The sequence below is a fragment of the Acromyrmex echinatior genome, chromosome 9, assembly GCF_024713525.1.
Source record: "Acromyrmex echinatior isolate Ae372 chromosome 9, ASM2471352v2, whole genome shotgun sequence".
NCBI classification, from domain to species: Eukaryota; Metazoa; Arthropoda; class Insecta; order Hymenoptera; family Formicidae; genus Acromyrmex; species Acromyrmex echinatior.
The window spans coordinates 4,362,069-4,389,449 of record NC_141860.1 but is presented as its reverse complement, the minus strand read 5'-3'; the positions used below and the strand labels follow the sequence as shown (position 1 = coordinate 4,389,449).

At 34.3% G+C, this 27,381-nt stretch overlaps 2 protein-coding genes across 9 annotated transcripts; one reads left to right on the top strand and one right to left on the bottom strand.

The window, feature by feature from the left end:
* The first annotated feature begins 240 nt into the window (after window positions 1-240).
* Pten (phosphatase and tensin-like protein) lies at window positions 241-21,469 on the top strand. 8 transcript variants are annotated; one of them, XM_087409453.1, is made up of 11 exons: window positions 254-2,507; window positions 2,600-3,128; window positions 3,231-3,447; window positions 3,637-3,766; window positions 3,838-4,116; window positions 4,208-4,353; window positions 4,523-4,686; window positions 4,761-5,042; window positions 5,350-5,527; window positions 7,299-7,335; window positions 11,639-21,469. In XM_087409453.1, the coding sequence occupies exons 2-10, from the start codon at window positions 2,952-2,954 to the stop codon at window positions 7,307-7,309; spliced, it is 1,584 nt and encodes a 527-aa protein (XP_087265579.1). In that variant the 5' UTR covers window positions 254-2,507; window positions 2,600-2,951; the 3' UTR covers window positions 7,310-7,335; window positions 11,639-21,469. The 8 variants fall into 8 exon arrangements, 4 of the variants coding, with proteins under 4 accessions (XP_011059004.2, XP_087265579.1, XP_087265577.1 ...); XR_015546137.1 differs by having other exon boundaries at window positions 241-1,693; window positions 5,350-7,335; XR_015546135.1 differs by having other exon boundaries at window positions 241-1,862; window positions 5,350-7,335.
* A 418-nt stretch (window positions 21,470-21,887) lies between these two features.
* Mettl14 (methyltransferase like 14) lies at window positions 21,888-25,368 on the bottom strand. Its single transcript, XM_011060703.2, has 5 exons — window positions 24,841-25,368; window positions 24,335-24,508; window positions 23,946-24,263; window positions 23,236-23,618; window positions 21,888-22,230 (listed from the first exon to the last, which is right to left on the bottom strand). The coding sequence occupies exons 1-5, from the start codon at window positions 24,904-24,906 to the stop codon at window positions 21,993-21,995; spliced, it is 1,179 nt and encodes a 392-aa protein (XP_011059005.1). The 5' UTR covers window positions 24,907-25,368; the 3' UTR covers window positions 21,888-21,992.
* Window positions 25,369-27,381: the final 2,013 nt, after the last annotated feature.

Genomic DNA, 27,381 nt, shown 5'->3' with positions numbered 1-27,381 from the left:
TAAATATAGATATTACCTCTTTATCTTATTCACTTTTTATCTTACTCTACTTTTAGAATTAGAAAAAAAATTAATTAAACCAAGATTAAAATTAATCTATATACAGGATGTCCCGTAAGTTTTTGTCAAGTGCTTTTGTATAAATAGAGCAGGCTAAACTGAATCGAAAAGTCCTCTACCATTTTGCAATTTTCGCAATGGTTAACGAGATACTAATTACTAAAAATAACTGAATATTGGTTTTCAATAATTTTTTATTCAAATACTATCAACTTTATAGAAAAACAGCGAGACATCAAAATTGTTTATTTTTGTCTCGCTTCTCATAAAATTTTGAGAATTTTTTCAGAATTTTTTAATATCATATTTTCTCATGTTGATAAAAATGAGTTGATAAAAAGAAAATGCAATACTAAATAGTTCATAAAAAATTCTGAAAAAATTCTTAGAGTTCTATGAGAAGAAAATAAATGATTTTTGTCTCTTGCAGTTTTCTATAAAATTAATAATATTTAAGTAAAAATTTATTGAAGACCAATATTCGGCAATTTTTAATAATTAATATCTTGTCAACTGTTACGAAAATTGGAAAATGGTAGAGTACTTTTCGACTCAGTTTAGTCCGCTCTATCTACACAAAAGCGGTCGGCAAAAACTTACAGGACACTCTGTATATTAGTAGAAATTAATCAGAATCAGAAAAAAATAAAAAATAAATTAAATCTAGATTAGAATTAATCTACAGTGACAAAAATGAATAAAAAACCCACCTGATTTCACTAATGATTTAAATCTTTACCTACTATAATCTTGGTTTAATTTATTTTTTATTTTTTCTAATTCTAAGAAGAGATAAACAGTTAAATCGAAATTAAAGTTCTAAAGTAAATTTTATTGTTAGTTGGTGGAACTAAGGCCTAAAAGGCCCGATTGAACTAACGTTACTTTGATCATAAGTAAGTTACGTAAAACTCTTTCTGTCTCTGTCTCTTTTTGGCTTTAAAACAGATAGAGTTTTAAATCTCACTTAAAATCAAAGTGACATTGGTGCAACTGGGTCTAAGTGTGACAAAGCCTGGATAAAGAACGCGAAGTCCGTTCGCGGCGGCAGGATGAGAAGAGTCATCTCGAGGAGTCCGAGGACGTACGAGCGACGCGTTCGGCTTCTCCTATGCCGTGTGATGCGTCTCTTGCTCCTCCTGTTCCTCCAACCCGATCCAGAAAGATCCCGCGATTCGTTCGCGATGACGCGATCGGAGTGTGCGCGCCGAAAGAGAAACGCGAGAATGGGCCGCGGCGGCGAGTCGCGAGCGAGAATACATACAACATATACACACATAAATACATACATATATATGCGTGTGTAACGTGCGTGCGTAGTGCGTGCATGCGTGCGGCTACGGGACGGAACGAAACGGAACGGAACGAAGAAGAGACTGTGGCCACCCGCGGGGGTCGAGAGGCGAGAAAACGGAGAAAAGACATACATACACATACGCACGCACACGCTGTCATGGCGTTAACGTTAACAACGCGTGTCGAGCGTACTACGTGCCGTCGGCGACGCTGCCGCGAAGCGAGGTGCCGGTAATACACCGCCGTTCCGCCGCGGAACAGCCCCCGGGTAACGTAACGCGAGAACGACGGCGATCAGATCAGTCGTCGTCGTCCATTCGCACGGGGGAGAGAAAGAGTGAGTGAGTGAGTGAGTAAAGGAAGGGGAAAAGGAGAGAGGGAGAGAGAGAGAAACAGTAAGAGAGTGAGTAGCGCGAGCGTTGTGTCAGCCGCTCGGCTTCAATCAGCTTCGATTCAGCGCAGAGTCTGTCGTCGTGCTCCCTCGATCTCTTTCATCTACAGAAAAGGTAACGTGCTCGTGAGATGGTACACGAGGTTGCGAGCGACCCTACGCTATCAAAGCTTCTATCTCCGTCGCTGCCGTCAATCGCGAGAAACGAACGCGCCGCCGCCGCTGCCGAGCGCGCGTGAGAGGAAGAGAGAGGACCGCTCCTCTCACTGCCTCTCTCTCTTTAGTAGAGTGCGAGCGCACTTAACCTAAAACCTAAAATCCTGCTTTGTCGTTTCTCTCGTTACCGTCTCTCTTGCGGTTTTTCGCGGATCCTCTGTCGTCATCCGGCCTGGCGAAGCGGCACGGCAAAGCGAATGCCGGAGGTACGACGCGACGTCTCGTCTCGCATCGCATCCTATCGTATCCCATCGCGTCCCATCGCATCGCATCGATCGGCTCGATCACCGAGGAGCCAGAGTCGCGGCGATTCGAGCATCGCCCTCGTCGCCGCTGCTTTATCGCGCGGTGCTAACCCATCATCCCTGTCGCGTACTCCTAACTTCAGTGACCGCGTTCGGCGTAAACGCGCGTGAATGTAGGCCGGTGATACTTCGGTGAACTCCCAAACGATCCACTCCGATACCTTCGTGATCTTTTATGCTTCCGTTCATTTACCGAGTCTTTCAACCTCCTTCCAAGTAAAAGTAGTACTCTCTCTCCCGTAAGATACTCTCTTTCTCTTATTCTTCTCCATTGGTTGTCGATTGGCAAAGTTAATAATGATGATTGTGATCTTTGTGATTTTTGGAGCAGGAATGTCTATCTGAGTGGACTACAGATAAGGAAGTCCGCGGTGGACAATGCAACAATCCGGAGGCCAGTGTCTTTAGTGATAGCTGTACAGTTACGGAACCTGCGAAAGAGTGTATGGTGTGCATTCCTTATTTGCATCATCTGCCACCGCGATTGTGTGGACAGCTTCTCCCTAAAGGCTATATCATCGCTTTCTGTTGAGTTTTACTGTTGTGTGTTCTGTGAAATCCCATCAGACTGGTGATGGTGATATGTTATAAAATGATCCACGTCCGATCAAGAACCAGCACCAAGCTTCGTGATGGAGAAATAGGACATGCTCGATGAAAAACATGCCTAAGTAGAGGAACACATGTTCTGGGAATTGATGGGTATATGCTTTTCCTGCAGGAGACCCACTAGCGGCAGGTTGAACAGTAAAATCTCTGAGCATATCTCGGCCTCCGTAACTCCTCTCCATGTTTGTCTGGAAGAACAAAGAAGACCAGAACTGGGCTCATGTGACGCCTCACAAGCTCACAAGCCTCAGGTAAAGCATTTATATTTTAATTCCTCAAATGTGTGTAGCATGCTATTAAAATTAATTATAATTAAATTTTTTATTCTATTCTATTTGTAATTCTGACAACAGGTTAAAAGAACCTTTGAGAATCAAAAGACAGAAGAAGAGATTCCCGAGGAGGTGGCGGAAAGTGATTCGATCGAAGTCGAAGCAGGAGAGTTAAGACAAAGCCAGCCGAGTATGGCCAATACTATCAGCAACATGAAAATGACTAATCCCATAAAGGGACTAGTTAGCAAACGCCGTAAACGTTTCACAGAAGATGGTTTTAATCTTGATCTCACATGTATCCTTGTCTTATTGTTTTGCACATATAAACAATTAGAAATAATTAGATATTAGAATATCATGCATTGTACATACTCTATTTACAGTAACGTAAATATAATATGCATAATACATAGTATTCTGTGCATTTTAATATAATGAATCAATTGATGTTGAATAAATTTCTTAGCGAGTGTTATGACATTAGATATAAAAGCGAATTTAATAGCGATGGGTTTTCCTGCTGAGAAACTGGAAGGAGTGTATAGAAATCATATTGATGACGTTGTTAAACTACTGGAATCGAAGCATAAAGATCATTATAAAATTTATAATCTGTAAGTGAAAAGATTTAACGTTAAAACGTTTTTTAAATGACTGGTATATCATTGTGATAATAATGTTTTAGGTGTTCTGAGAGATCGTATGATTGTAAAAAGTTCAAACAGAGAGTAGCTACTTATGCATTTGATGATCACAATCCACCAAAGTTGGAGCAGATTAAGCCTTTCTGCGAAGACGTGCAGTCGTGGTTATCCCAAGATAAGGACAATGTGGCCGCAGTTCATTGCAAGGCGGGCAAAGGTCGGACGGGTGTAATGGTGTGCTGCTATTTACTTCATAGCAAACAGTTTCCCACTGCCACAGAAGCCCTTAATTATTATGGAACTAAACGGACTCACGATAGGTAAGCATTACAGAAGATTTGAAGATTTAGCATATAATGATGTCTTGATGATTGAGAATTATCTTATTTATTCGACTTTATTATAATTTAGGAAAGGCGTAACGATACCATCGCAGAGAAGGTATGTGGATTATTATGCTACCCTCCTCCAAGAAGGTGTCAGTTATGAACCAGTAACATTATTACTGCGTAAAATACAACTGGATCCGGCTCCTATTTTCAATGGAGGTCAAGGCTGTAAGTACTAGTATAAAAGTTATGTATGGATTGTTATCGTTAACGGGAATTTATTTTACTAACTTTTTAAGAAATAAAACGTACCTTTCTCTCTTTAACTTTGTAATATTTTTCTTGTGCAACTTTTTATTTGTGCTATATTATATTTTTCTGCATTTCATGTTTTTAGGTCTGCATTTTGTAATCTCGGAATCAAATAAAAGGATATTTTCTGATGATTATGAGGTTCGGAAAGGTACATCTTCTATATGCATCTCACTGCAACACACTGTCGCTCTAACGGGAGATATACGGGTGGAGTTCTATAATTATAAGCCAAAAATGAAACGAAAGGTACATATTGCAATATTTATTAACTTATTTGGCACGACAGAGATCAATGAACTGTGTTTTACTGCATTTTTCAGGAAAAGATGTTTCATTTTTGGTTTAACACATTTTTCGTCCGTGAGAAAACGAATTCCGAATGTGACAATGGCGATTTACATGTTGAAAGATCGGCGAGGGCATTTAGCTGCGACGGCACAGCCATGGAATTACCGATGGTTATGTCGCATGTGAAACCTAGAACTGGATCATTGGCGAGTCTCGGTCCTATGCCGCCCACTCTCGTTTTACGGATAGATAAGTCAGGATTGGATAAAGTACACAAGGATAAAAATCACAAATTATACAGTCCGGATTTTAAAGTTAGTTTCTTTTCGTATTCGCAAATTATAATTAAAGAAAGTAGAAAGAAGTAGAATGTATATTTGGATATTTTAGTGTTAAACATTCAGCATTAAATATTTGCCACTATAGCTAAAAAATTCTGAAAATGTATAGCGTATACAATCAGTATATTAGTGTATCTAAATTCCAAGTACTTCGCATTAAACATTTTGTTAGTCAAACTTTTTCGAATTAAACCAATTAAATATACATCTATTTAAATAATAAAATCTTATCAAGCGCAGGATACAATGGTCGATTATTCGCAATCTTTTTTAATTGCAGGTGAGTCTATTTATGCATAGCGTGGGCGGGAACATATCGCCAGCTGTGCCAGCGACGACGAACAGAGGTGGCGATGGTGTGCAGCTGGGGATGAGTGGTCAGGAGACACCGAGCGAGTCGAGCGAGGCGGACAGCAGCGAGTGTGACACTACCGGTGACGAGGACGGTTGGGAATCCGGTGAGTCCTCTGCATCCCTGGTGGTGAACCACCAACACCATCACCCTCTTACACACAGCAGTAGCCGTACACATGTTAGCAGTCTCCGTCCGCGATGCAGTCTCAAGGAGACTGCCAAGGGTTTGCTGTCGCGCGGCGACAAGAATCGAAACAGTAACAGGCAGGGCGTCTCCGGTGCGAGCGCGAAACGTTCCTCTGCACCGTTCGCTCGCTCAGCCACTCTCGACACGTAGTAGCTTAACAAACGCTTTCGGTACTTAAGAACGATTGGCGGTGTTTCGCACCGTAACGCGTTTCGCACTTTCACGAAATCGCGTGTCTCGCAAAGTCGCGACGTGCGCGTTCTGCTTTTCTTTTGGTTTTTTTTTCTTTGTGGACACGCATTGGACGGCTTAGTACGCGCAAAATGATGACTAGAATCCGGACAGAAATCCGTTCTACGACATTTTTTTGCAGTAACCTCCGCTCGTTACGTTTCTCTTTCTCTTTTTGTATTATCGTTCCGTTTTTCACTCTTTCTCTTTTACTCTCTCTCTCTCTCTCTCTCTCTCTCTCTCTCTCTCTCTCTCTCTCTCTCTCTCTCTCTCTCTCTCTCTCTCTCTCTCTCTCTCTCTCTCTCTCTCTCTCTCTCTCTCTCTCTCTCTCTCTCTCTCTCTCTCTCTCTCTCTTACTTTTTCTTTTTCTTTGTCGTGGGACCATGAGCTTAATTTTTTTTTCGTATTGACGATTCATGTCTTATCGATTATTATTAACTGTTGGTCGATTCGCCACGTATAATGCTAGCGAAGTAGTTGTTATTGTGAATGTGCACCAAGAATTTCGAGTAAATTGTTTGAGTAAATTTGAGTAAATTGATTGGTTCGCCACGTAGAAGCCGAGAGAAGTAGCACCGGTGTAATTTGATTTTAACAAGGAGATGCACATTCGAAATATTTAACGATGGCAGCCCAATTTTGGTTACTTCAACATGATAAAGTTCTAACACAATCTACAAAGAAAAGACGCATATTTTGCCTCCGCTATGATTTGTCGTGTTTTCCGAGGTTTTTCGTGCTGTTGAAATGACGGCAAATGGGATGGGCATTTACTTGTTAAAACTTTAAAAGAGACTCTTAAAATAACATAGGTCAAAATTATTATGAGTAAGAAAAACTGAAGTAAATTAGTATCAACAGTGATTTGTAATTCAAATATCGATAGGTAGTTAAAAAATCATTTTGTATCGAAAAACTGGCTTTCTTTTCCAGTTTTTTCTTCTTTCAAGTATAGAAATTATTGTAACTCGTTATATTATCTCGAATATTAAAAATGAAGAAAATTAATATAGAGTCGTGCACAAATTAAATTCTAATAACATTCTGCGATTTAAAATGTACCTATATGTAAAATTGTTCTGTTCAATTCTGTTCAATTCTATTCAAGCGAAGCAGATTTTATTTTTTTTTTTTAACAATATTATCTATATTTTTGTTGAACTAGCGCGTATATTTGCGCACAATCGATTTTTTCCATCCGACAGAACTTTCGGATAAACCAATATCACAGAATGTGCAATATTAGTGCCTATAATGCGATAATGTGTTTTTAAAAAATAACAATGTAATTTTTTCTATTTTTAACGCCTAAAATTACGAAGCAACTTGGCACTTGCATTGATTACATTTCCTTCTATTCTCTTTTCTTTCATATTTATTTAACATGTTTATTTTAAATAAGAACAAAAACATCTATATATTTTAAATTTAATTGACGGCATATATTTTTTTTTTAGATAAAGCTTGAAATTTCATCCATACTTCTCTTTCGCGGTAAGCTGGTAGTAAAAAAGAAAAATTAGAATAACTCCGTGAGCACGTTAGAGTTGAACTGTGTAGAGAACAATCGCGAATTTAAGCCAAACGTTCCGCAAAATGTGGATATACATAGAAAGGAAGAAGAGAAAAACACAGAATATGCGCGTTCAAGCTATGCGGTGAATCCGAAATTTTTTTTTGCTATCTTCTAAATACAAACAGTTTTGTGAGCTCGCGTCTCCATGCACATCTCATTCGCATCGAAGCACTTTATTTCATAAAAATAATGTTGTTTGTTGACCATTCATTTTATGATTATAACTACATAGTACACATATTCATACATACATGCATCTATACACGCGCGCGTAAACACATGCACATATATAAATACATATATAAATGCATGCATGCATACGTTCATACATATATGTATGTTTTGTATGTATATATGACTGTATATACCTGTGTATGAATATGACGAAGATATATACATAAAGACGTCGAGAGAAATTATAGAGATTTACAAATGTAACTATATTTATTTAATGTGACAGAAATGCGTTGGATTTGTGTACAGTCTGAAAGATAGTTATTCCACCAAAATTAATCGTGCTATAACTCTGGAACAATTTATTTGCCGTTGGGGCGATTATAAATAGGACGCAAAATAGAGAGAAGCGAAGAAGCGGTGAGAGAACGACGGTAAAATACAGTTTTAAGAAGCGGTGTTAAAACTGATATTTTATCGAAAGTTTCTGGGATTTCTTTTAAACATACGGGCTCAGACGTACGTGAGGAAACCTTCGTTTGTCCGTTTATCGACGACATGGAAGTACAAATACGTAGAAATCAGTCTTTATATACATCGTGGGATTAAAATAAGCCGCGGATGTTGCTGATTACTAGATAATGATTTTTATACTCGGTTCGTAATAATGACTCTCTCAGACGAGAACTCGGACTTTATATGAGGAAATACGGCAGATAACGTGAAAGAAAAGAAGAGAAAAAGGAAAATCTGAGGGTAGATTTAAAATCATCTTTCTGTCGGTAATTGCTTTTTATTATATATACATATAGAGAGAGGGTTGCGCGTTCTTAGATTAAGATATGTACGTAACTGTTGTTGCGTAGAATATATGTATAAAATATAAAGAAACATAAATTATTAGATAAATTATTAGACGGTTGAATACATACACACACACACACACACACACATACATACACAAACACACAACTGGCTTCGGGGTCAAAAACATGTAGTTATTACGTAATTAACTGTCGAAGTCTACGATTCTTTTTCATTATATTAACTAGGCGAAATTATAGATATTGGTAATTCAATTACAATGCGGTAGCACGCAATAGCATTATTAGTATTATGTTATCGGATTATTCTTTTTTTTTTGTATAAGGCTAGACTTGTGATACGGTAAAGTAACTGCGCGTTTTACTTTTCGCACGGAGTCTGACTTTAATTTGGTATATACATATATACCTTATTATAACTTTCAAAGGAAAAGAAAGAAAAAAAGTAGGAAATGAAAAGAGTGAGAAGGGTTTTCTTTCATGATTTCAATAAGGCGATTATTTCTAACGGTTAGTTAGTAAAAAATGGAACGCACTCCATATGTTCCATCGTGAATGCGTCGTAAACAGAATTATATTTATTACGTATAAAATCGTTAGTTTAAATAAAAGTAAGATATATAACGATAAAGATTTTTACGAGCGTTTTCTTCGCCTTGTGCTCGTGAAAAATAGACGAATTAGTTTGTCGAATGGCCAGGAATTCGCGAGGTATAATCGCGAGTAAATTTTTCGGAGAAGTGTATTTCCCCCACATTCTCCCCGAAGCTAGAATTAAGTGTTCATCGCACAATTTTGTACATACGTAGCTGATTAATTATATCGATGTATTTTCTTAAGAACTACTTTTGACAGACTAATTCGGTATAGCACAGTGTAGAAGAGTGTACTAGACTTGGCAGTTCCTGTCTGTGGTATCTTTGATATCATTAATTCAGAGTCGATTTTTCTTTAATAACAAAAAAATTGATATTAATTTCCTTTTCGGAAATTAAACTTTAAAGGCGTAATTAATTCTTATTTAAAACTTTATTTATTATTTATTTTTAAGTAGATTTTAACGCAACAGATTTGTAAGTTGGGGACCAGTTACAGATATAAAAAATAAAATTAAATATAATATGTTACATTATTATTTAATATTGGAAATTGAAATTTTATGCGACAAATTATTTCGTTTGAAAATCTTGGCTAAGGAAAAATTTATTTCAAATTGATTGAAAAATCCGTAGACAAACGTTTAGCTGGGTCTAGAATACTCTTACGGAGTCTATAAACGCGGAAACGTGACAAGTCCCTTTTTGATTTCTCTCAACATTTTTGTAATCGTAGCATTGAGATTTGTACTTGGACTTTCTGAAAAGCATGGATGTTGAATGTATTATGACTTTGACGAAAAAGTGATTCATTTTTTTCATATCTTTTTTCGATATCTCGAACGAATATAAGCAAATATCGAAGCCTCATTACGTTTTCTTTACCTCTCTTTCTCCGTTCTTTTTTTTTAAATTTTATTTTAAACTCTTCATATCATTCTCGTTGCATGTAAATAATTTATACAATTGCGACTACTTGAAGATATTGTTACAATGTTTGAGACATGTGTAAGATCTGTATAAGCAAGATACGTTTTACTTGTATAATAATTATTTTGTGATACTATTCGTATACTTATATTATTAGCCGTATCGTTATATCATTATTATTAGTAATATTAATGTGTTATTATTAGAAAACGCTACTGCTATCACACACACTCACTTACACATACACACACCCACGCACACACACACACACACATACACACACACATTATATACACATACATATGTTGCTATTCTCCAATCAACCACGAGACATCTTTACAATTATTACTTAACGTAATTGAGATGTTAACGATTTTTCAAAGTACTACCATGTTTACGAATGTACTACTATGTTTACGAATGTACTTCTGTAATTCGATATTTTTAAGGATTATATATATGCATATATACATTATATACAAATACGTGGTACTATACATTTTGTAACATTTTCTATTTGCAGCGCCTATTTCTGTAGAGAAACATACATATTACTTTTTTCAATCCTATCTCCAATGTTTTTTCTTTACATTCTCAACCATTCTCTCTTCTCTTTCTTTTTCTTCTGAAAGGATCGTGTAGCGTTTACGACATCCGTAACTGCAATTATATTTTCAATGCTTGATACTCTTATGCTCGTTGAGAAAATCGAAGTATATCTATTATAATACATATTTGAAGTCAGATTAGATTAATTTTAAAAGGCTTGCGTTCTATCTATTGCATTAAATGCGTTATTACATCCGCTTTTATGTGTAGAAATATTACATCCTGATTCATATCGCAATTGCAAGGAGACTGCCGAAGGAAATTCTGTTTTTAAATCTTGCTTGCGTATACAAAGTTTTTATTTTCTGAAGATTATTGTAATTTAAAAGTTTTTATATCGAACTCTTGATCGAAAAGTTTAATTTAGAAATTGCATTGCGCTATCTCATGATATCTTTTAAAATAATGTTTTTTATGATTAATACGTCTGAAAATTGCATCAGAAGCAGTCTTTTTTCAAGTGTTCTTTACATGCTCACTTTTATTCTTCCCATTGTTTATATATTGCATTAATTATTAAAACATGATCACGACCACATTGTATGAACGATGTTGTTCTGTAAAATAGGAAATATTTTGTGACTCAACACTGCACTGTTCTCTGTTTAATGCATCGTTATTGTTCTTAATATGTTTATATTGTCAGTATATTTATGCATGCCGTCGGAATGTATATTGTTGCAGGTTCATCTATCTTTGTTACGTATTATCAGTATCATATCATTTAAAATTTTTGTAGGACAAGATAATGTTTCTCAAAGTGAAGGTGACGGTAGGAGTGACGAGTCAATTTAACGGACGTAATTTTTCTCTTTACTAATCCACACATAACAATCAATTCATTGAATTGTCGCACCATCCAGTTTTCCGATATAAGATACTCTCGCATACTTGAAAGATAAATTTCGAGTTTCTAATAATAGAATTCTGACGTGTCTCGCTTTACAATTTGAGTAAAAGAATTAAATGAGATTAGAACGAAAGAAGCACTTTGCCCTCTACCGTCGTTCTTTACATGTAAAATTGTTAAGATAAGCCATTGTGACTACTGACTGACCGATTATGTCTCTGTGTCTGTTCACCCTTAGTGGACTTGGACCAGCGTGTCGGCCGATACCGTCTTCTATCGGATGGAGGGATGATAGATCTTTTGTGAGCCCATCGCCAATCACCCCTAATCATCCTTCGACTTCATTAATATTTAATAAATTTTCAGATACACATATATGTACACAGACACATACATTCACACATGGACACGGACGTTATGCTGTGCATCATAAAACACCTTATCGCGTCGAAGAAACTACGCGTCCACATTTACGTTTAAGTTTTTGTACTTGAGTTAGTATTCTTTTTAGGGTCACAGAGAACAAGCCAATGTGATTTTTTTCTATATGAAGAAGGAAAAAAGATATTGAGACTAATAGCTTTTTTTGTCGTTATGATTTGACGTTGACGATGATTTTACACGATTTACACGAAACAGAGAAGCGTAGTGATTAGGTTTTGCGAATGATTACTGTTATGAATGGATGTGGAATATGAGAGAGAAAGAGAGAGGGGAGAAAGAGAGAGAGAGAGAGAGAGAGAATGGAAGAGAAAATGAGCGAGAAAGAGAGCGCGAGAAGACCCGAATAATTGGATGAAAGTATTTATTATCCGTAAGAACCTAATCAAAATTAACGTATTCACAGATTTACTAATAATGTACTGTTTATATTAAGCATATTTTACTTGGACTTTTCCTTTCTCTTTTTATTTTCTGTAAGCGATACTGTTTATGAACAACATTGCTCACTTCATTTTGTGCATGGCACTTAAATCTTTTCATATGGCAATTGGACACATAGACAATTTTTGTCATGTTCTCATTTATCCGAATATATTTGAAGAAAGTTCATTGGAAAATATCTTAAAATTACAAGATATCTTATACATAAATGCAAACATTTTATGTATACTTATTATTAGTATATCTCAAATACTTATTTTCTAAAGAAGCACAGATTTTTGTTAAATTTTCGATTAATTTTAAACAATTAACTATGTCTAAATATAATTGGTACTAATGCAGAATATGTCGGTTAATTAATTTTCCTCGTTAAAATTTTATTCTGTGACTAACCTGACTATCTATTGAATGCAGACTATCCATCGAATTGTGCTGAAAATTGTCTATGCATGTAAAAGCTTAAGAAATTGGCGAAATTTCTCTAAATGAAGCTTTTAAGGCTAAACATGTGATTCTTACATTTGTCATAAGTGAGCTTGTAAATTCTTGGACATTAAATAGATGATGGACGCGTATTTGTAATGTTATTTTCGTCTAAATGCGAAATGAGAGAGTTACTATGATCTTTTCTAAGCATTCAAAAAATATTCGAGAAATATTTTATGAAGCTGTCCCGTTTTGTATACCACTTATCGAACGAAACAAAATGCGAGAATAGAGAACTTCCAAGCTCAATATATTAACGATATATATATATATATATATATTTTATAATTTATCCCTCACTTTTTCCGCTTGCAAACCTGTGATTAATGATTTTTTTTTTAATTAAAAAAGAAAGAAAAGAATAAGTATACAGCCAAATTTCAAAACGACAGACATAGAAACATTGTGTCTGTTAGATAGAAGAAGTATGATCGAAAACAAATGAACGGGCTATATATACATATATGGCGTACAGAAGTGCATGTTTATATGAACTATATATGGACTGAGATGAAAGAAAAGAAAATGAGAAAATAATGCTGTAAAAAAACGAATATTTTCATAAGAATAAATATCGTAAGTCAATAATAATAACGTCTAGAGAGAATATTGTATGGAATGCAACCGCCATCGTGATTTCTTCGCTGAAAGAACCGATTCTCACCGTATATATCCTTGCGAGTCTCTCGTGATTCGTACGCTTGTAATCGAGCAAGATTCGCAGGGGATTTGTTGTGCTGATAGAGCTCAATATTGACTGGTAATGCGCGTTTGAGAGATCGAAAATCTTTGATTTTTATTTACATCTAATTGTAAGCAGGATGCTCCAGATTCTCTCCTTGTTTGGTTGCTCCGAGGAATTTAGATCGATTTTTATGCAACAAAAGTTATCGGATTTTGTCGCATTTTTCGCACGGCTTTTCTAATTTTTAAGAGTAAATAAAGTGGAAGTCCTTTAAAATTAATTGGGAAATCAATTTATTCATATATTTTTTTGCATAGATTTTCCTCTGGAAGATCAATTTGTCGCAATTTTTTTTAATGTTAAAAGTAATTATATTTTTTTTAAATTCGTTCGTTGAATAAGACATTTAATTTAGAAACTTGTAGCTGAGAGATATAGCTGATCACGATATTTTTGAGACATCCTGCATCTAATTCTAATATTTCACAAACTTGATTTTATAGAAAGGCTCATTATTTTGCTTGATACTTTTCTATTGTTGTAGAAAGGCGAAAGATGATCGATTCTCAAATTCTTTATCTCGTATGCGATATCTTTTCGACGTAAATTTTCAGCACGATTCATCGTGCGCAAGAGTGTACAAAAAGAAAAAAATATATTACCCTTCAAATATTCTTTCCACTTAATATTCAGCACTATTTCAGCATACAAAGTGCTTAATAAGTATAGTAGGTACATTCAAGGATTTCCCATCGTGGATTCTTTGTGGATATCCTTGCGTGTATAATGAGTTCATACAGAGAGCTTACGCCGACTCGACATCCTGAACTTCTTTCCGGTGCGATCCGTTATCCTTGGTCCGTTGCATTGTCTTGTGTTGCATCGATAGAGCATTTTAGTAACGCGCGCGTATAGTTAGGATTAGACATTCTAACACTATGAAACACACACTGCGAAACCACCTGCCATGTCTCAGAAAAAAAATGTCACCGCACCTCTTTATGAATGCTCACTTTAATAAATTTCTTCTGAGAATTTTGTGTGTGTGCGTGTGTGTTTGTGTGTGTGTGTGTGCGTGCGTGCGTGCGTGCGTGTGTATGAAGTATACCTGGGCATCTCTCATTTATATATATATGTATACACATACACATCTGTCCAGCTTCCTGGTACACATTTGGAAGCCGCGAGTCGTTGTTGCATAATCTCCGAGAGAAACACATCGTTCGCGGGCGAACGCAATCGGCAAACGCTCGGCAATGGTTGACTTTTTCGATTAATAAAATGTACAGACAAATTTCGTTGCGACTATCGTTAGAAAAGATGTTAAACGGCAAATGAGTGGAAGTATTTTTTTGACGTATGAGACATTTTATACTCTTTTTTTATAAATAATTAAAGTGATAGAAAAGAGAAGGTGGAGATAATCTAACTTTCATTCTTAATAATCTATTTATAATGATTGATCAAGCATTTTCAAAATTATTTTTGCAACTTCAAATATGATGATCAAACGATAAAACTTAAAAACTGGGACACCAGTGTTATGCAGCTTGGAGATGCTATATTTTCTACATTTGTTTTTTTGATATTTAAGCAACTATGGTATTGATCAATTTACTTTCAATGTCAAGTGACAAGTATATCAATTAATGCGATTAATTGATATTTGTGTACGAAAAATATTACTGGATTTTAAATGTGTTAATAATCATGCAGCCACATACGTATGATAATTATTAGCAAGCTCCCATTGACCTGGATCTTTCGCTAGTTAACTTAGAAGGTTTTAGGGGTTTCTCTTAAAGCTTCCATAAAATAATAACGTCAATGTTCCTACACGTAGCGTAAAACAAAGCTGTAAATCAAAATTGCAATTTAACAGAGTTATGATTCATAACAAAGTGATCCATCAGAAACGTAATACACACGTATTTGGATCTGAGAATATGAAGAAATATCTAGGACAAAGGGTTTCAGCTTAAATGTTTCTTTGAAATGAAAATTAAAAGTTTTCGTAATACGATATTATTTTTGTTATTACCGCCTTAAAAATTGCTTATAATCCTATTTAAGTTTCTGGTATAATTCAGATGACGGAATTTTTCAAGAATTTCCTTACCTTCTCGAAACTATTTAGATGTATAATTTGTAGAGGACTCACGTCGATCGATGTATCATTTATTAATCGAAAAATTAGACTCATTTGGATTTGGAAAGGATTCACTTTCGTGCGAAACATGAGGAAGAAATAATTGAGAATTGGAACATCCCGTTTGTGCTGTCGATAGCGAAGCCGACGAGGAGAGAATCAACGATCCCGTTTCTTTCGACATGACAAAACAAATTCGTTGTACAAAAGTGCGTGTGAGAAAAAAAGATGAGAAATGGGCGTTCCGATTACCTTGCTATATATATCTGCGTACCAGTGATTGTTGCGTTTAAGTGAGTCTAAAGAGCGAACTCGGTAATCTCGATATCTCGCAAAAAGTGAGAGAAAATCCCGGAACCGAGGTTTCCCCTCCCGCTGATCAGTATACACGTCAGCTACGAGTCGCGATAAAAGCGGCGTGAGAAGCTTATTTTTAACACGGACGATTTAAGGCCGACTTTACCTAAAACAGCATGTACATGAATTTTGTACGCCGCCGCGTATTAATGATCGGTTTCTGTTATTCCTACTGTTGCGCGTAGAGCTTTATGAAGATTACCATAAAGTTATCATTATTGTCGATCCACGACAATAATTCTACATTAAAAGACGCTTGGGCGATCCAGAAAAAGGGTGACACAATAGAGATGTATTTTTTAGCCCTCTAGAGCTTATTTTTTTTAAATAAGAGAATTCGACTGTAGTTGTCCAATTGCTATTTGCATAGATAAGCGGATTTTATTAACAGAACTTTATAAAGAAATAACATCTTGTATTTTGTTAATTAAAAAAAATATAAAATCTTATCTGTCTATGTACTTTTTCATTAAATTTGTCCATTTATATATCGTGGCACATAATTAAAAAAATTACATAGCAGATATTAATGTTATATCATTGATTTTTTAAATATTATGTTAATATTATTTATATCATTTATTTTTTGTGAGAGACATAATCTTTTGTTCATACATATTTGAATTAAAAAAGTCGTCCTCTCTTCAGAGAATACATTCCTTTTCCTAATCTCCAATTTTTCTGGATCGCCTCGTATAAGAATTCACAAACGCGATGAACGAAACTCTTTCTCGTACATTTTGTTACACGAACGCGTTTACTCGACACTCGATCGTTTTTACATCTACGCGATAAACATATTTTTGTACTTTCTCTTTATTGTTAAATTGGATGCAGGTATGTATGCCGTACCTCTCGATGCGTATAAATATATAGGATCTCATATTATATTATATACGAATATTAATTAAAACGATTACGCGTGAATTACCCGTCACTTATCATTTAGAACGAAACAAAAATATGGATTAAATAGAGATCAATTTAGAGGGCGCGGAGCAATCCGATAATAAGGTACATTTACTTCGCCGATTTTTTATATCGCACCAGTCGGTGTCGACGAGAGTAAAATTTTGTCATAAAATTGTGAATATATACATACGTTAGTTACTGACAAATAAATGTTACACGATGCAGTTTGTGTAAGAATATCCCAGTTCGTGTTCTTTCGAACGAGCCGCATCTTTTCCTTCGATTTTTACTTTCTCCACGTAGATATTGTACAATACATTATGAGAGAATATTTGTAAACGAAAACTGCAAATTTATACCAGTTGATCATTTCCAGAATTTATAAAGAGATTAAAGCGCGCACAAACTCTAGAGTTATATTTTATCATGTTTACGGATATGTCTGTCTGCGTCTATATAAGCCTGTCCTTTGTCCGAGAAAACATGTTCGATATAACTTGTATTAATATTCCTGCCTTAACAACCCCATTGCGATCGCAAGCATTGACACTAATAACTATTAGTTGTCGGATCGAACTCTTCAATGAATGTAATAAAGGCATATGATTAAATCTCTTATCATTATTGCGAAATAAAATAATTGTATAATCCACTTTTAGAGCGTGTCTCTCGTATTTATGAATCTAAGAGTGAGTAATGTAAGCGCAATGTATGATCTTGATCTATTTTTTTTTTCGCAATCAGGTTCGTTGCGTTCGCCAGGGTAAGTTTAAGAGCAAAAAAAGTTTCGGAAAATTCATATTTTATGCAAATAAAATGCAGCATAATAAAATCTATTTTTTTTTTTGCGTAATTTTCCTCAAACTCGACGCATTTTACTTGTTTTTTTATTCGATAAGTTCTGATTTTCCACCATTTTTACACGTTCACTGTTATCGAAACGATATTCTCATCAACCGAACAGCATTGCAATATAAATAACATCTTAATCGAAAAAAAGTGAGAGGAATTTGGAAAAATGCGTTGAGAGCTGGGGAAACGGAAGAATATAATGTCAGCTTCATATCTTTTTACATCCTCGAACATAAATGTGCGTGTAAAAAGATCTTTTATCCTTCTCTCTTTTTTTTTCGCTTATCCTCGCTTCTTCATAAACGGCATTAGTTCGCACAGACCCTCTTCCTAAATACCCAATAGCTGTTGGTGACCCAGAAAATTTGCGATATCGTCTCGACATCGCGCTTTTCTCCACGACTGACGATAGGTCTGCTTGCAGGGGAGTCGACATATTTGTGACTGTTGAGACTTGACTGATGATGGCGGGGCCGATCGGGGCTAAACCCTGTGACGATCAACCTCTGACCGCTGAAAACCTCGCACCGCTTGATTACCGAATCGATTGTGTGTGCGAATAGATGAAACGACCACCATCGCCATCCCGTGCCTGCCACACCACGCATGCATACACACCCTGCCCGCCATCCCCTGCCCCACAAAAAACTCTTCTTGGTACACACACGCTGATGCTTCACGAAAGAAAACAGTTACGTTATCATTTAGAGTTAATTAATTTACCGTATTGTCGTGCGCGTGATCAATACACGGCTTTTATATGAAAGAAATAAAGCGCCAGTTTTGTTTTTTAATCCCGGTTATCGCCGGAAATTTCCCTCGGGAGACATTTATATGAATCGCGACGATTTATTAGATAGCAAATAAATGATTTTTGTATAAACGCAAAATGTATTTTTATGAATTAATGTATCATTTAAGTTGCGACAAGGTATTATTCGAATTGAAGTCGAACTTCAGGCCCAGTGGTTGTTGCGTCAATACATTAATCCTTGTCTTGACTGCGCCAAATAGATAAAGATGCTTTTACGAAAATTATAGAAATGATCCTTTTGAAAATATTTTATCGTGAAGTAATTGAGATGAAGTAATAAAATAAAGATTGCGGAAACAATTTTAATGGAAGAAGCTTTTAGGAGCGTGTTTCGAATTTACTACACAGAGAGGCGCTTGGTTTCTTCTGTGCAAAAGCTGTTCACATTAGTGCTAGCTAGAGATTTTTTTTATTTAAAGAAAGACGAATATTCGGCAAACATTTTCGTTTCAGTCTCGCGCATCGAACGCGTTTTGCTGTCGGAAATGGATTCGTATAAAAAGTCGAGTGAGAGTCCCGAGTATGAAGTACTTCCCCGAGTGTTCGAATACGAATAATCCCTAAAATACGCGCTGTCGCGTATAACGCGCATAAATGAATGTAAATTGAGTTTCTCCTTTTTTTTTTATTTATTTATTCATTCATTCTCCGAGGAGAGCAATGAAACGATATTTGCGTTTTTGCGCGCGCGAATAATTTATTATTTATTATTATCTTTCTCCGATGTGTTTTATTCGTATATAATATACGTACTACGCAAGCGTTTCTTTTCTTTTCTGGTGTCTCTTCGACGTGATGGACGATTCATTTCGACGACGTAGATATCTGATTTTTCGCAACATTGTGTATTCGCGCGCTGATATTATTACTTTAAGTTCGTCTATATATATATATATATATATATATATATATAGTTTTTTTTTCGTTATTAACGAAATTCGTACGAACCTTTCGTTCTTTTTTTATTGCCAATATAAAGCAGGATATCAATTATTAATATGGTATATCAACAGTTATTCGATAAAAATGCACGCTACCATTAATTTCGTACAATAATTTTGTATAATGGTCATCCATTCTTAATTTAATCGCGTTAAAATGATAAGGAAATGAGAGAAAAAAACATGATGACTGATTGTTGACGTATGCAATTGGTGTTCAACATCGAAATACAATCGTTTCTAAGAAAAATAGACTTTGTTATCTTATTATTATTATTATTATTATTATTATTATTAATTGGATCGTTTATGTATTTTATTTATGATCATGTTGTACCAGGGTTTTTAATACTCTATTCTGATCTTTTGTATTATGCCATCGTTTAGTAGGAGGATTAACGAGAAAGTTAGAGATATAGCGTTGCGTTTAAGAGCGCATTACGAGAGAATAGGTACGTAAGATCCTCCATCATAGTTGAAATTATGAATAGACGATTTTTACGTTAGATCGATAAGGATAAGCAATAAACAAGTGACGTCGTTTGATTTATTTCTACGCGTTTAGTATTTAATTAAACAAAAAAAAAAGAAAAAGAAAAAAATGAAAAGAAAAAGAAAAAAACCGAACCTTCTGTTGTAGTAGAATAAATTGATATTTCTCTATTCCGCAATAGGAGCTTAAGTTTTGTTGCTAGTACATCGTGACCTCGGTACGTAGATATGATCTTTGTGACATCAAGCGAGTCCGATCTTACAAATTAAAAAGAAATGAAATATATGTATATTCGTCGCTAATACATTCGTCCACGCAAAAATACATTTGAACGGACTTTGCGGTACTTTGCCTCCTCAGATAGATTTCATTTTTCACTTACCGGAAGCTTTACTGGGACCAATAAAACTACTTTGTAAGTTTTGCGTATTTCTTTCTTCTTGCTGACGGCGATCTTAATTTTAAGAGCTCTATATATTTATGGTATATATTATAAATTAATTACTCGACTCAGCCTATAGAGTACAAAATACGTGACTTGATCTCAGATTTAAATAGAAAATTAATTACCTTTCTCTACCTTTCTGAACGAGCGCGGCGTTAATTTTTTTGAATGACTATCACATATTTAGAATATACGTTTAAGAAATTATGTTAACAAAGGACAGGTTTTATGTATTAAAAAAAAAAAAAAAACAAGGAAATAGAAGCCTTTAAAATTTACACATCGATCTATCTATTAATTGCATTGAATTTCTCGTCGAACATATGCACGCGGCAGTGACACCTGAAAATTTCCGTCGTTATCTGTAGGCAGCATGGTGATTCGAATCTTTGGAATAAATGTTCAATATTAAGTGTTGCTTTATGCGGAAAGCATTTAGTTTACGTGAACTACGACAGAAGAATTTTAAACAGATTATAAAAAAACATAAGGGAAAAGCCTTCGAAAGCATGCCATAATAATTATGAACGTCATAATAATATTCATTTCTTTATCGAAAACTTTTCTATTTGTAATGCGTAACTCGGTGATATTCTAAACGACTGAATAAGAAGCGTGTCTTTCTTTACTCTCCTGACGATGAATCTTCGCTACTATTTAATTCATTAATCTATCCTATTCGTATCGTAAGATTCGACTATAATTTTTTGCTTCCGCAACACAACAACGAAATGATTATGTTTTATTTTTTTATTGTATATGTATATTCGTTTGTTCCTAGTGCGATTTATACCGTAGTTAGACGCGGTCTAGTTGAAAATTTGTCGAATTTGAATTTTACGCGATCTTTTTAGCACCTTATTTTAACACTCACCTCATCTCTCAAGCTGCGACTCTGGCAGTCCGATTTATCGTTAATGATTTAAAGATAGAGAGGCAATACTATATACTATCCGCAGAGATAGTTAAGTTACATGTAGTAATGCGTTCAAATGACAAATTGCGTTTTTTACAATGTACCTTGCAATAACAATAAGTTTGATATTAAAACATGTTTTATCCTTGTTTTTTTTATCCCATTCCTCACAATATCAATGATGAATCCTGATTGAACACCCTGATTTTACTTATTTTATCAGTTATGCAATTTTAAATTATTTTTTAACGATAGTATTTAATTATTTTTAATTTCAATTTAATTAAAATGATTTAATTAAATAAAAATTAAAGATTTTTAGACTCCGATATTTAAAATACAAATATACAAAGCTTTATGAATGATTTGAAATAGATTGTAAAAATATTAATATTTTTGACTAAAAATTGATATTTGTTATTGACTAATAAGCAAATTTAATTTTTAATAATTATTCCATCGAGCTTATCATAGCAAACGGATTGATTTCGATTTTGTGGAAGAATATTGTTAGATTGAAATGTTCTATACAGTAAGGGAGGAAAATACATCTTGTGTGTCTTCATAATTATTTATGTATTTATATTTTCAGGTTTTTTTACAGCTATTCTTACATCTATAATAATATTCGAAAGACGTTGCAAGATCCTGACTTATTTATCTCCCTCTGCCTCTACCACGATTAAAACCTCCTCTTCCTCGACCGGATACTTTTCCCTTTGGTGGCGGTGACTTTGGTCTGAGTGCTTCTATCCTTTCGGTGCAGCCAGTAGTGATTTGACCATTGGTGAAGTAACTCTGATAGAGGTCCGCATTGAAATTAGTGTTTGTTAGTTCTGGACCGACAGTAAGCCAGCCAGGTCTAATGGTGCTATCACGACCAAATAGATGCAATCTGAATAATAATAAAATAATTAAAATTTTCAAAAAAAAAAACAGAAAAATACCAAAGAAAGAATATAAATTTCAAAATTATCTTTTTATGATTATCATATTTTCAAAGAAACTAGAAAGTTTGCAAATTATCGTCATGTTTTAATCCATTGTTAATGCCTATTATCATATTTTTATAGAAAATTTTACTCTGTGTATATTTCTTATATTAAAATATAACTTTCAATAATGAATATAAGTCTTATATTCATCATTATTTATTATGTTTTTAACAAAAATATCAATAAAAAGATCTAATACAACTATATTTGTCAACATCATTTTAAACTTGACAACTTGATTTCTATATAAAAAATATTAATAATTATCAATTATATAAATATATAAATATGTAAATAATAACGACTCTTAAATCTTAAAAACAATAATTAGAAATTCAGAACAAGACTAATGAGAGTCTAACACTGATGTAAGAGCGAAGAGTTAGGAGATGCAGATAATACTCAGGTGTTGACGGTTATCTTCATTTATTAATTTTCATAAGAATTAAAACAAGTTGAAAACGACACGTCAAGATGACTGACACGATATTAATCTGAGGAATGACTTGTTTTAATTTATATCTTATGAAAATTATGAATCAAAGTTTGTGAACTTCTTTATTTCCCGTTGAGCGTATATTATTGATTACTGCATTTCTGTCAATCTGCGAGTGCCTTACTTTCAACGATGTATTATACTTCTACTTTTTCTGAAAATGACTCCAAAGTGAGCCGGAACGTTCGATACAATAAATGAAGATAACTACCTGAGTATTATTTGTATCTCCTAACTCTTCGCTCGTACATCAATGTTAGATTCTCATTAGCCTTGTTCTGAGTTTCTAATTATTGTTATTAATAATTATATTACAATAAAAAAATTCCACATTTATTGCAAGACTGCGAAATTGATTTGTATATTTCAAAAGAAAGCTGAAAGGAGTTTTGTTTATATATTTTTATACCTTCTTCGGCCGAGGCAGAAATGCTCGATGATGTGAAAAATTTCTACAGGTTTCTCGATGGATCCATAATCAGGCTCCTCGGATATGATCAAGTCAATATCGACGTTGGCATGGATAAAGTCTCCATCTGTAGAGCGTCGCACCGTTCCCTTGATACCCATCAAACAGTGCTCCTTTGTTCTTTGAAGTACAGCTTTACTGTCCAGATTTTTGCTGTGACCTGGATTATTGATATTCGTGCGGATCCAACAGATATCCTCGCAACGACGGAAACCCCACTTACGTAGACAAAATCGTCCCATATCCAATCCATCGCTACTACCACACCATAAAAACACGAAGCTTCGATTGGCAGCCACCTCACCGATATCTAATTCCATTATCTACGCGGATATGCGATAACGAAAAGAATTCAAATTATTTGCATCAAACAATTAATCTCTAAAAGTTAAAGTGAAGAAAAGAGAAATTACAAAATAAATTGAAATTTTTAATATCTGTTTAATTTGTTCAACAAAATTATTATTATGAATAAAATTTATTATTCATTACTATTACTTATTTTCGCTTTAAACGAAAAAATTGAAGTATGCTTTCCACAAGAGAACATTTTTAATTTTTTAAAAGAAATTTTATTCTTTTAAGTAAAAATTTAAAATAACTTAAATAACGTCGCGATTGAGAGTGTGATGTAACTATAGAAAACTAACTTGGTCCCAGTTCCAAAGTTGTACATTCGTTGCGCCGCATGTTCTCTGATATTCTTCCAGAGGTGGCTCTATAAGAATGACATCAAATTTACAATTGAGCTCTTTCAGATTATAGGACAGCAGGTCTGTTTTTAGATACATTGGTGGAGTCGCAGTCTCCGCAATTAGATCATCCTTCAACTTGATCAGTTCACGTAGTTTTGGGTATTCTTCGAATCTGTCTGCCAGACCCACGTCTCTGATAAAATTCTGCGGCCGTTGGCCGGTGTCAATAAAATGCTGACAATAGTCATTGTGTGGATTTGATGATTGCGTTCCCTTTACATACACAAAAGATATTTTAAACATACAATATCTCAACATGAAATGTACAAAGTATTAATAAATACCTTCAAGAACGTCGAAGAATCCTTATATACAATCTCATCAGTTGGAACATCATCTTTCAAATCTTTGACCGTGCCATCGGATTTGTCATTGGAGAGTTTACCTCTCTTCTTCTGCGTGTCCTCAACGTCTGTTCCAAGAATCTGCCGCAGTTCGTCTACGCTTGAAACTCCCAACTGCAAATGAAAGGACAAACATGTGAAGATGTCGACACTTGGTTTAACTCCCAGTAATCTATTGGAGCCATTCAATTATATTTTTTATATTAATCTGCAAATGTAAATTATTATTAAAATGTTATTGAAATAAACTTAATATTCGTTTTTGTTATATAAATTATGTCGTTTCTTGAAATTAATTAATGTCTTTTAGTCAACATAAATTAAGGTCTCACAAGCCCAGCGACAGTAACTATGTTATAGATTTTGATATCAACTCTGGAGTTGATACTAATCTTCAAAACCACGACGGTCACCGCTTATTTTTTGAGGTAAATTTTAGTGCTCACCGTTTGGGCCAGGAGTTTCTTGCGTTTCTGAGAGCGTTCCCGACGAGCCTGCAGCATCGTTTGCATCCTCGTTCACGTTGTGACTGCGAAAAACATGTTCAGGGAGTTTTCGCGTTTCGTTTCACCCTGCAGAATCACATCACCGGTGCCAGAAGGCGAAGTTGAAGAATGACGGAAGAACAGAACGTGATTCAGATTGTTCGCGAGGAAGGCTTATCTCGACGTAAATTAGCTTGTTATTTAGACGGCGTAGCTTCGTCTAAGAACAACAAGGAATCCCATTTTCGATGTATTTTCCTTCTTCTAGCCGTTCTCTTTAGAACGCGATGTTCTCCTTTTCCTCGTATTCTCTGTTCCTTCGGTACTTCGCTCGATCTCAGGAACTGAGAAAAAATCACCAAACTATGAACGTGCTAACCTAACCTAACCTCCTATCGGATGCCGACATGACGCGGCGCGACATGTGTCAATGATTGACAGCAAAGGCTCGTCTGACGCCAGGCGAGGTAATCGGAAATATTGGGATTACGTTATTATAGTCATGTTGGTAATAATGCTCGCTGCATTTACCGCTCTGGTGATATATTGCAATTGTTGCAAAAATAAAATTATTTACATGGACTGTCCATGTACAAAATATAATAATAAATATAGGAAAGAAAAAACAGGAAACAAATTGGACAAAAATAATCACTGCATGTGTCATTATCCGTTAGAGAATTGTTTGAGAATTGTTAGAGAATTGTTGTATCATCTGTTGATACAATTATTTGCTAAAAATACAGTTTAAACATCTAATTCTCGAGATATATTTAGTTTTTATTATAAAAAAAACTCATTTCAAGTTAATGAAAATATATTCATGCGTAAAAGATTTGATGTACCCTAAATATATTGTATATAGATAAATGTATGTATAGATATATTGTTGTGAAAATAATAAAGACTTTTATGAAAATAATAAAGTTTCTTTCGAATTGTGTACTTAATTTTTTGTTTATTTTTTGCATGTTGTTATACATTTCGACATAAGGGGCAATTAATTAGTATTTATTATATCATACTATAAATTAATTAAGGGACAAATATTATTTATTATATCATACAGAATTTATAAATTATGATTTAAGGAAGAATTAAAATTGTGTATATATATTAAAATAGCATCAAACAAACGGAAAAAGATAAAAATTATGTAGTAACCTCATCATTAACTTTACATTAACATTCCCCAGCTCTCATTATATTAAGTGCTACAAATTATTGAGGCAAAAAGACTCGTTATTTCCTTATTTTGCTCATTACCTCTATTTTCATTTTACGACACGTTTTATCACTTTGTTACATATAAATAATTACGGTACAATATATATCTATTATTACGTCGTATAATAGATATATATCCCATTGTACATGTATGTACCGCGCCACATGGTGTGGTTCTAACAAATATTTGAGAAATAAATGTTTCCTCTCCCGCAAGAACGCATCGCGTGTCAAAGAAACAGAGAAAGATAAAGGAAAAGTGAGAGAAAGAGAGAAGGGGGAAGAGAGAGAGAGAGAGAGAGAGAGAAAGGCTTGGATCAACAGAGGAAATGCGCGCGTAGTGACTAAGAAATGCACAAACAGCTGATGCAGCACTCATTGTCAATAGAAAAGGAAATGCAGAATCAGACAAGGAAATCATCGTCAGTGCTACGGACAATGGAAAAGTAAAATGCAACCAAGTGAAAAAACTCACGATGAGTAATGGAAAAGAAACTGACATAACAGAAAAGAAAAAACTAGAAAAATGAAATATTTTTGTATCTATCTGGTGAAAATTTTTTTCAGAATTTTTCAGAATTTCTATATATTTTTATAACTTTCTCACATTTTTTATACGAATTGAAACATTTATCAGAAAATGTACATCTTTTTTATAGAATTTTTTATATATGTTAATTATGAAATAATTATAATAATAATCGTAAGATTTCTAAGATTTTTTGTAAGTATAATTTCTGATAAAATGTAAAAAATTTAAAAATATTTTCCAAAAATTATGGGATGAGAAATTTCAAAATAAATTTCAGAATTCATTTGTACGAAAAATTCTGAGAGAAGATGTAAACTTTCCGAATTTTTCTGAGTATTTCTGAAAAACATTCCAATTTGTAAATTATGAGAAAAATTTTTATTAGGATAATCCTTACAGAAATTTAGTACTGGAAGGAACTGATTAAATACTTATTTTACTATTGTGCAGTGCTTTTAATTATATTCAAAATAAGTAATTAAATGATATTTCGTATATTTAATAATCATCATTTCTCTTCACATCTCTAATAAATCCAATTTAATACCAAAAAATTATTTATTTTAAGTTTTAAAAGCTCTGAACGATAACTGCACTTTTAATACTCAGAATAAGTAATTTTCGATATTAAAATGATAATATTAAATAAGATTTCTGTAAGAGATGAAGAGATGATTAGGAAATAAACGAAATCTTTATTGGAATAAGAACATTTATCGGAGAGAAAGAAAAAAAAAGGTATA

Coding starts and splice junctions, on each gene's coding strand:
- Pten (XM_011060702.2), top strand. CDS start 2,952: ATGTTCTGGGAATTGATGGGTATATGCTTTTCCTGCAGGAGACCCACT. Junction 3,129..3,230: donor CACAAGCTCACAAGCCTCAG/GTAAAGCATTTA, acceptor TTCTGACAACAG/GTTAAAAGAACCTTTGAGAA. Junction 4,354..4,522: donor TTTCAATGGAGGTCAAGGCT/GTAAGTACTAGT, acceptor TCATGTTTTTAG/GTCTGCATTTTGTAATCTCG.
- Mettl14 (XM_011060703.2), bottom strand. CDS start 24,906: ATGCAAACGATGCTGCAGGCTCGTCGGGAACGCTCTCAGAAACGCAAG. Junction 23,619..23,945: donor AACTTTGGAACTGGGACCAA/GTTAGTTTTCTA, acceptor ATATCCGCGTAG/ATAATGGAATTAGATATCGG. Junction 22,231..23,235: donor TTCTGCCTCGGCCGAAGAAG/GTATAAAAATAT, acceptor ATTATTATTCAG/ATTGCATCTATTTGGTCGTG.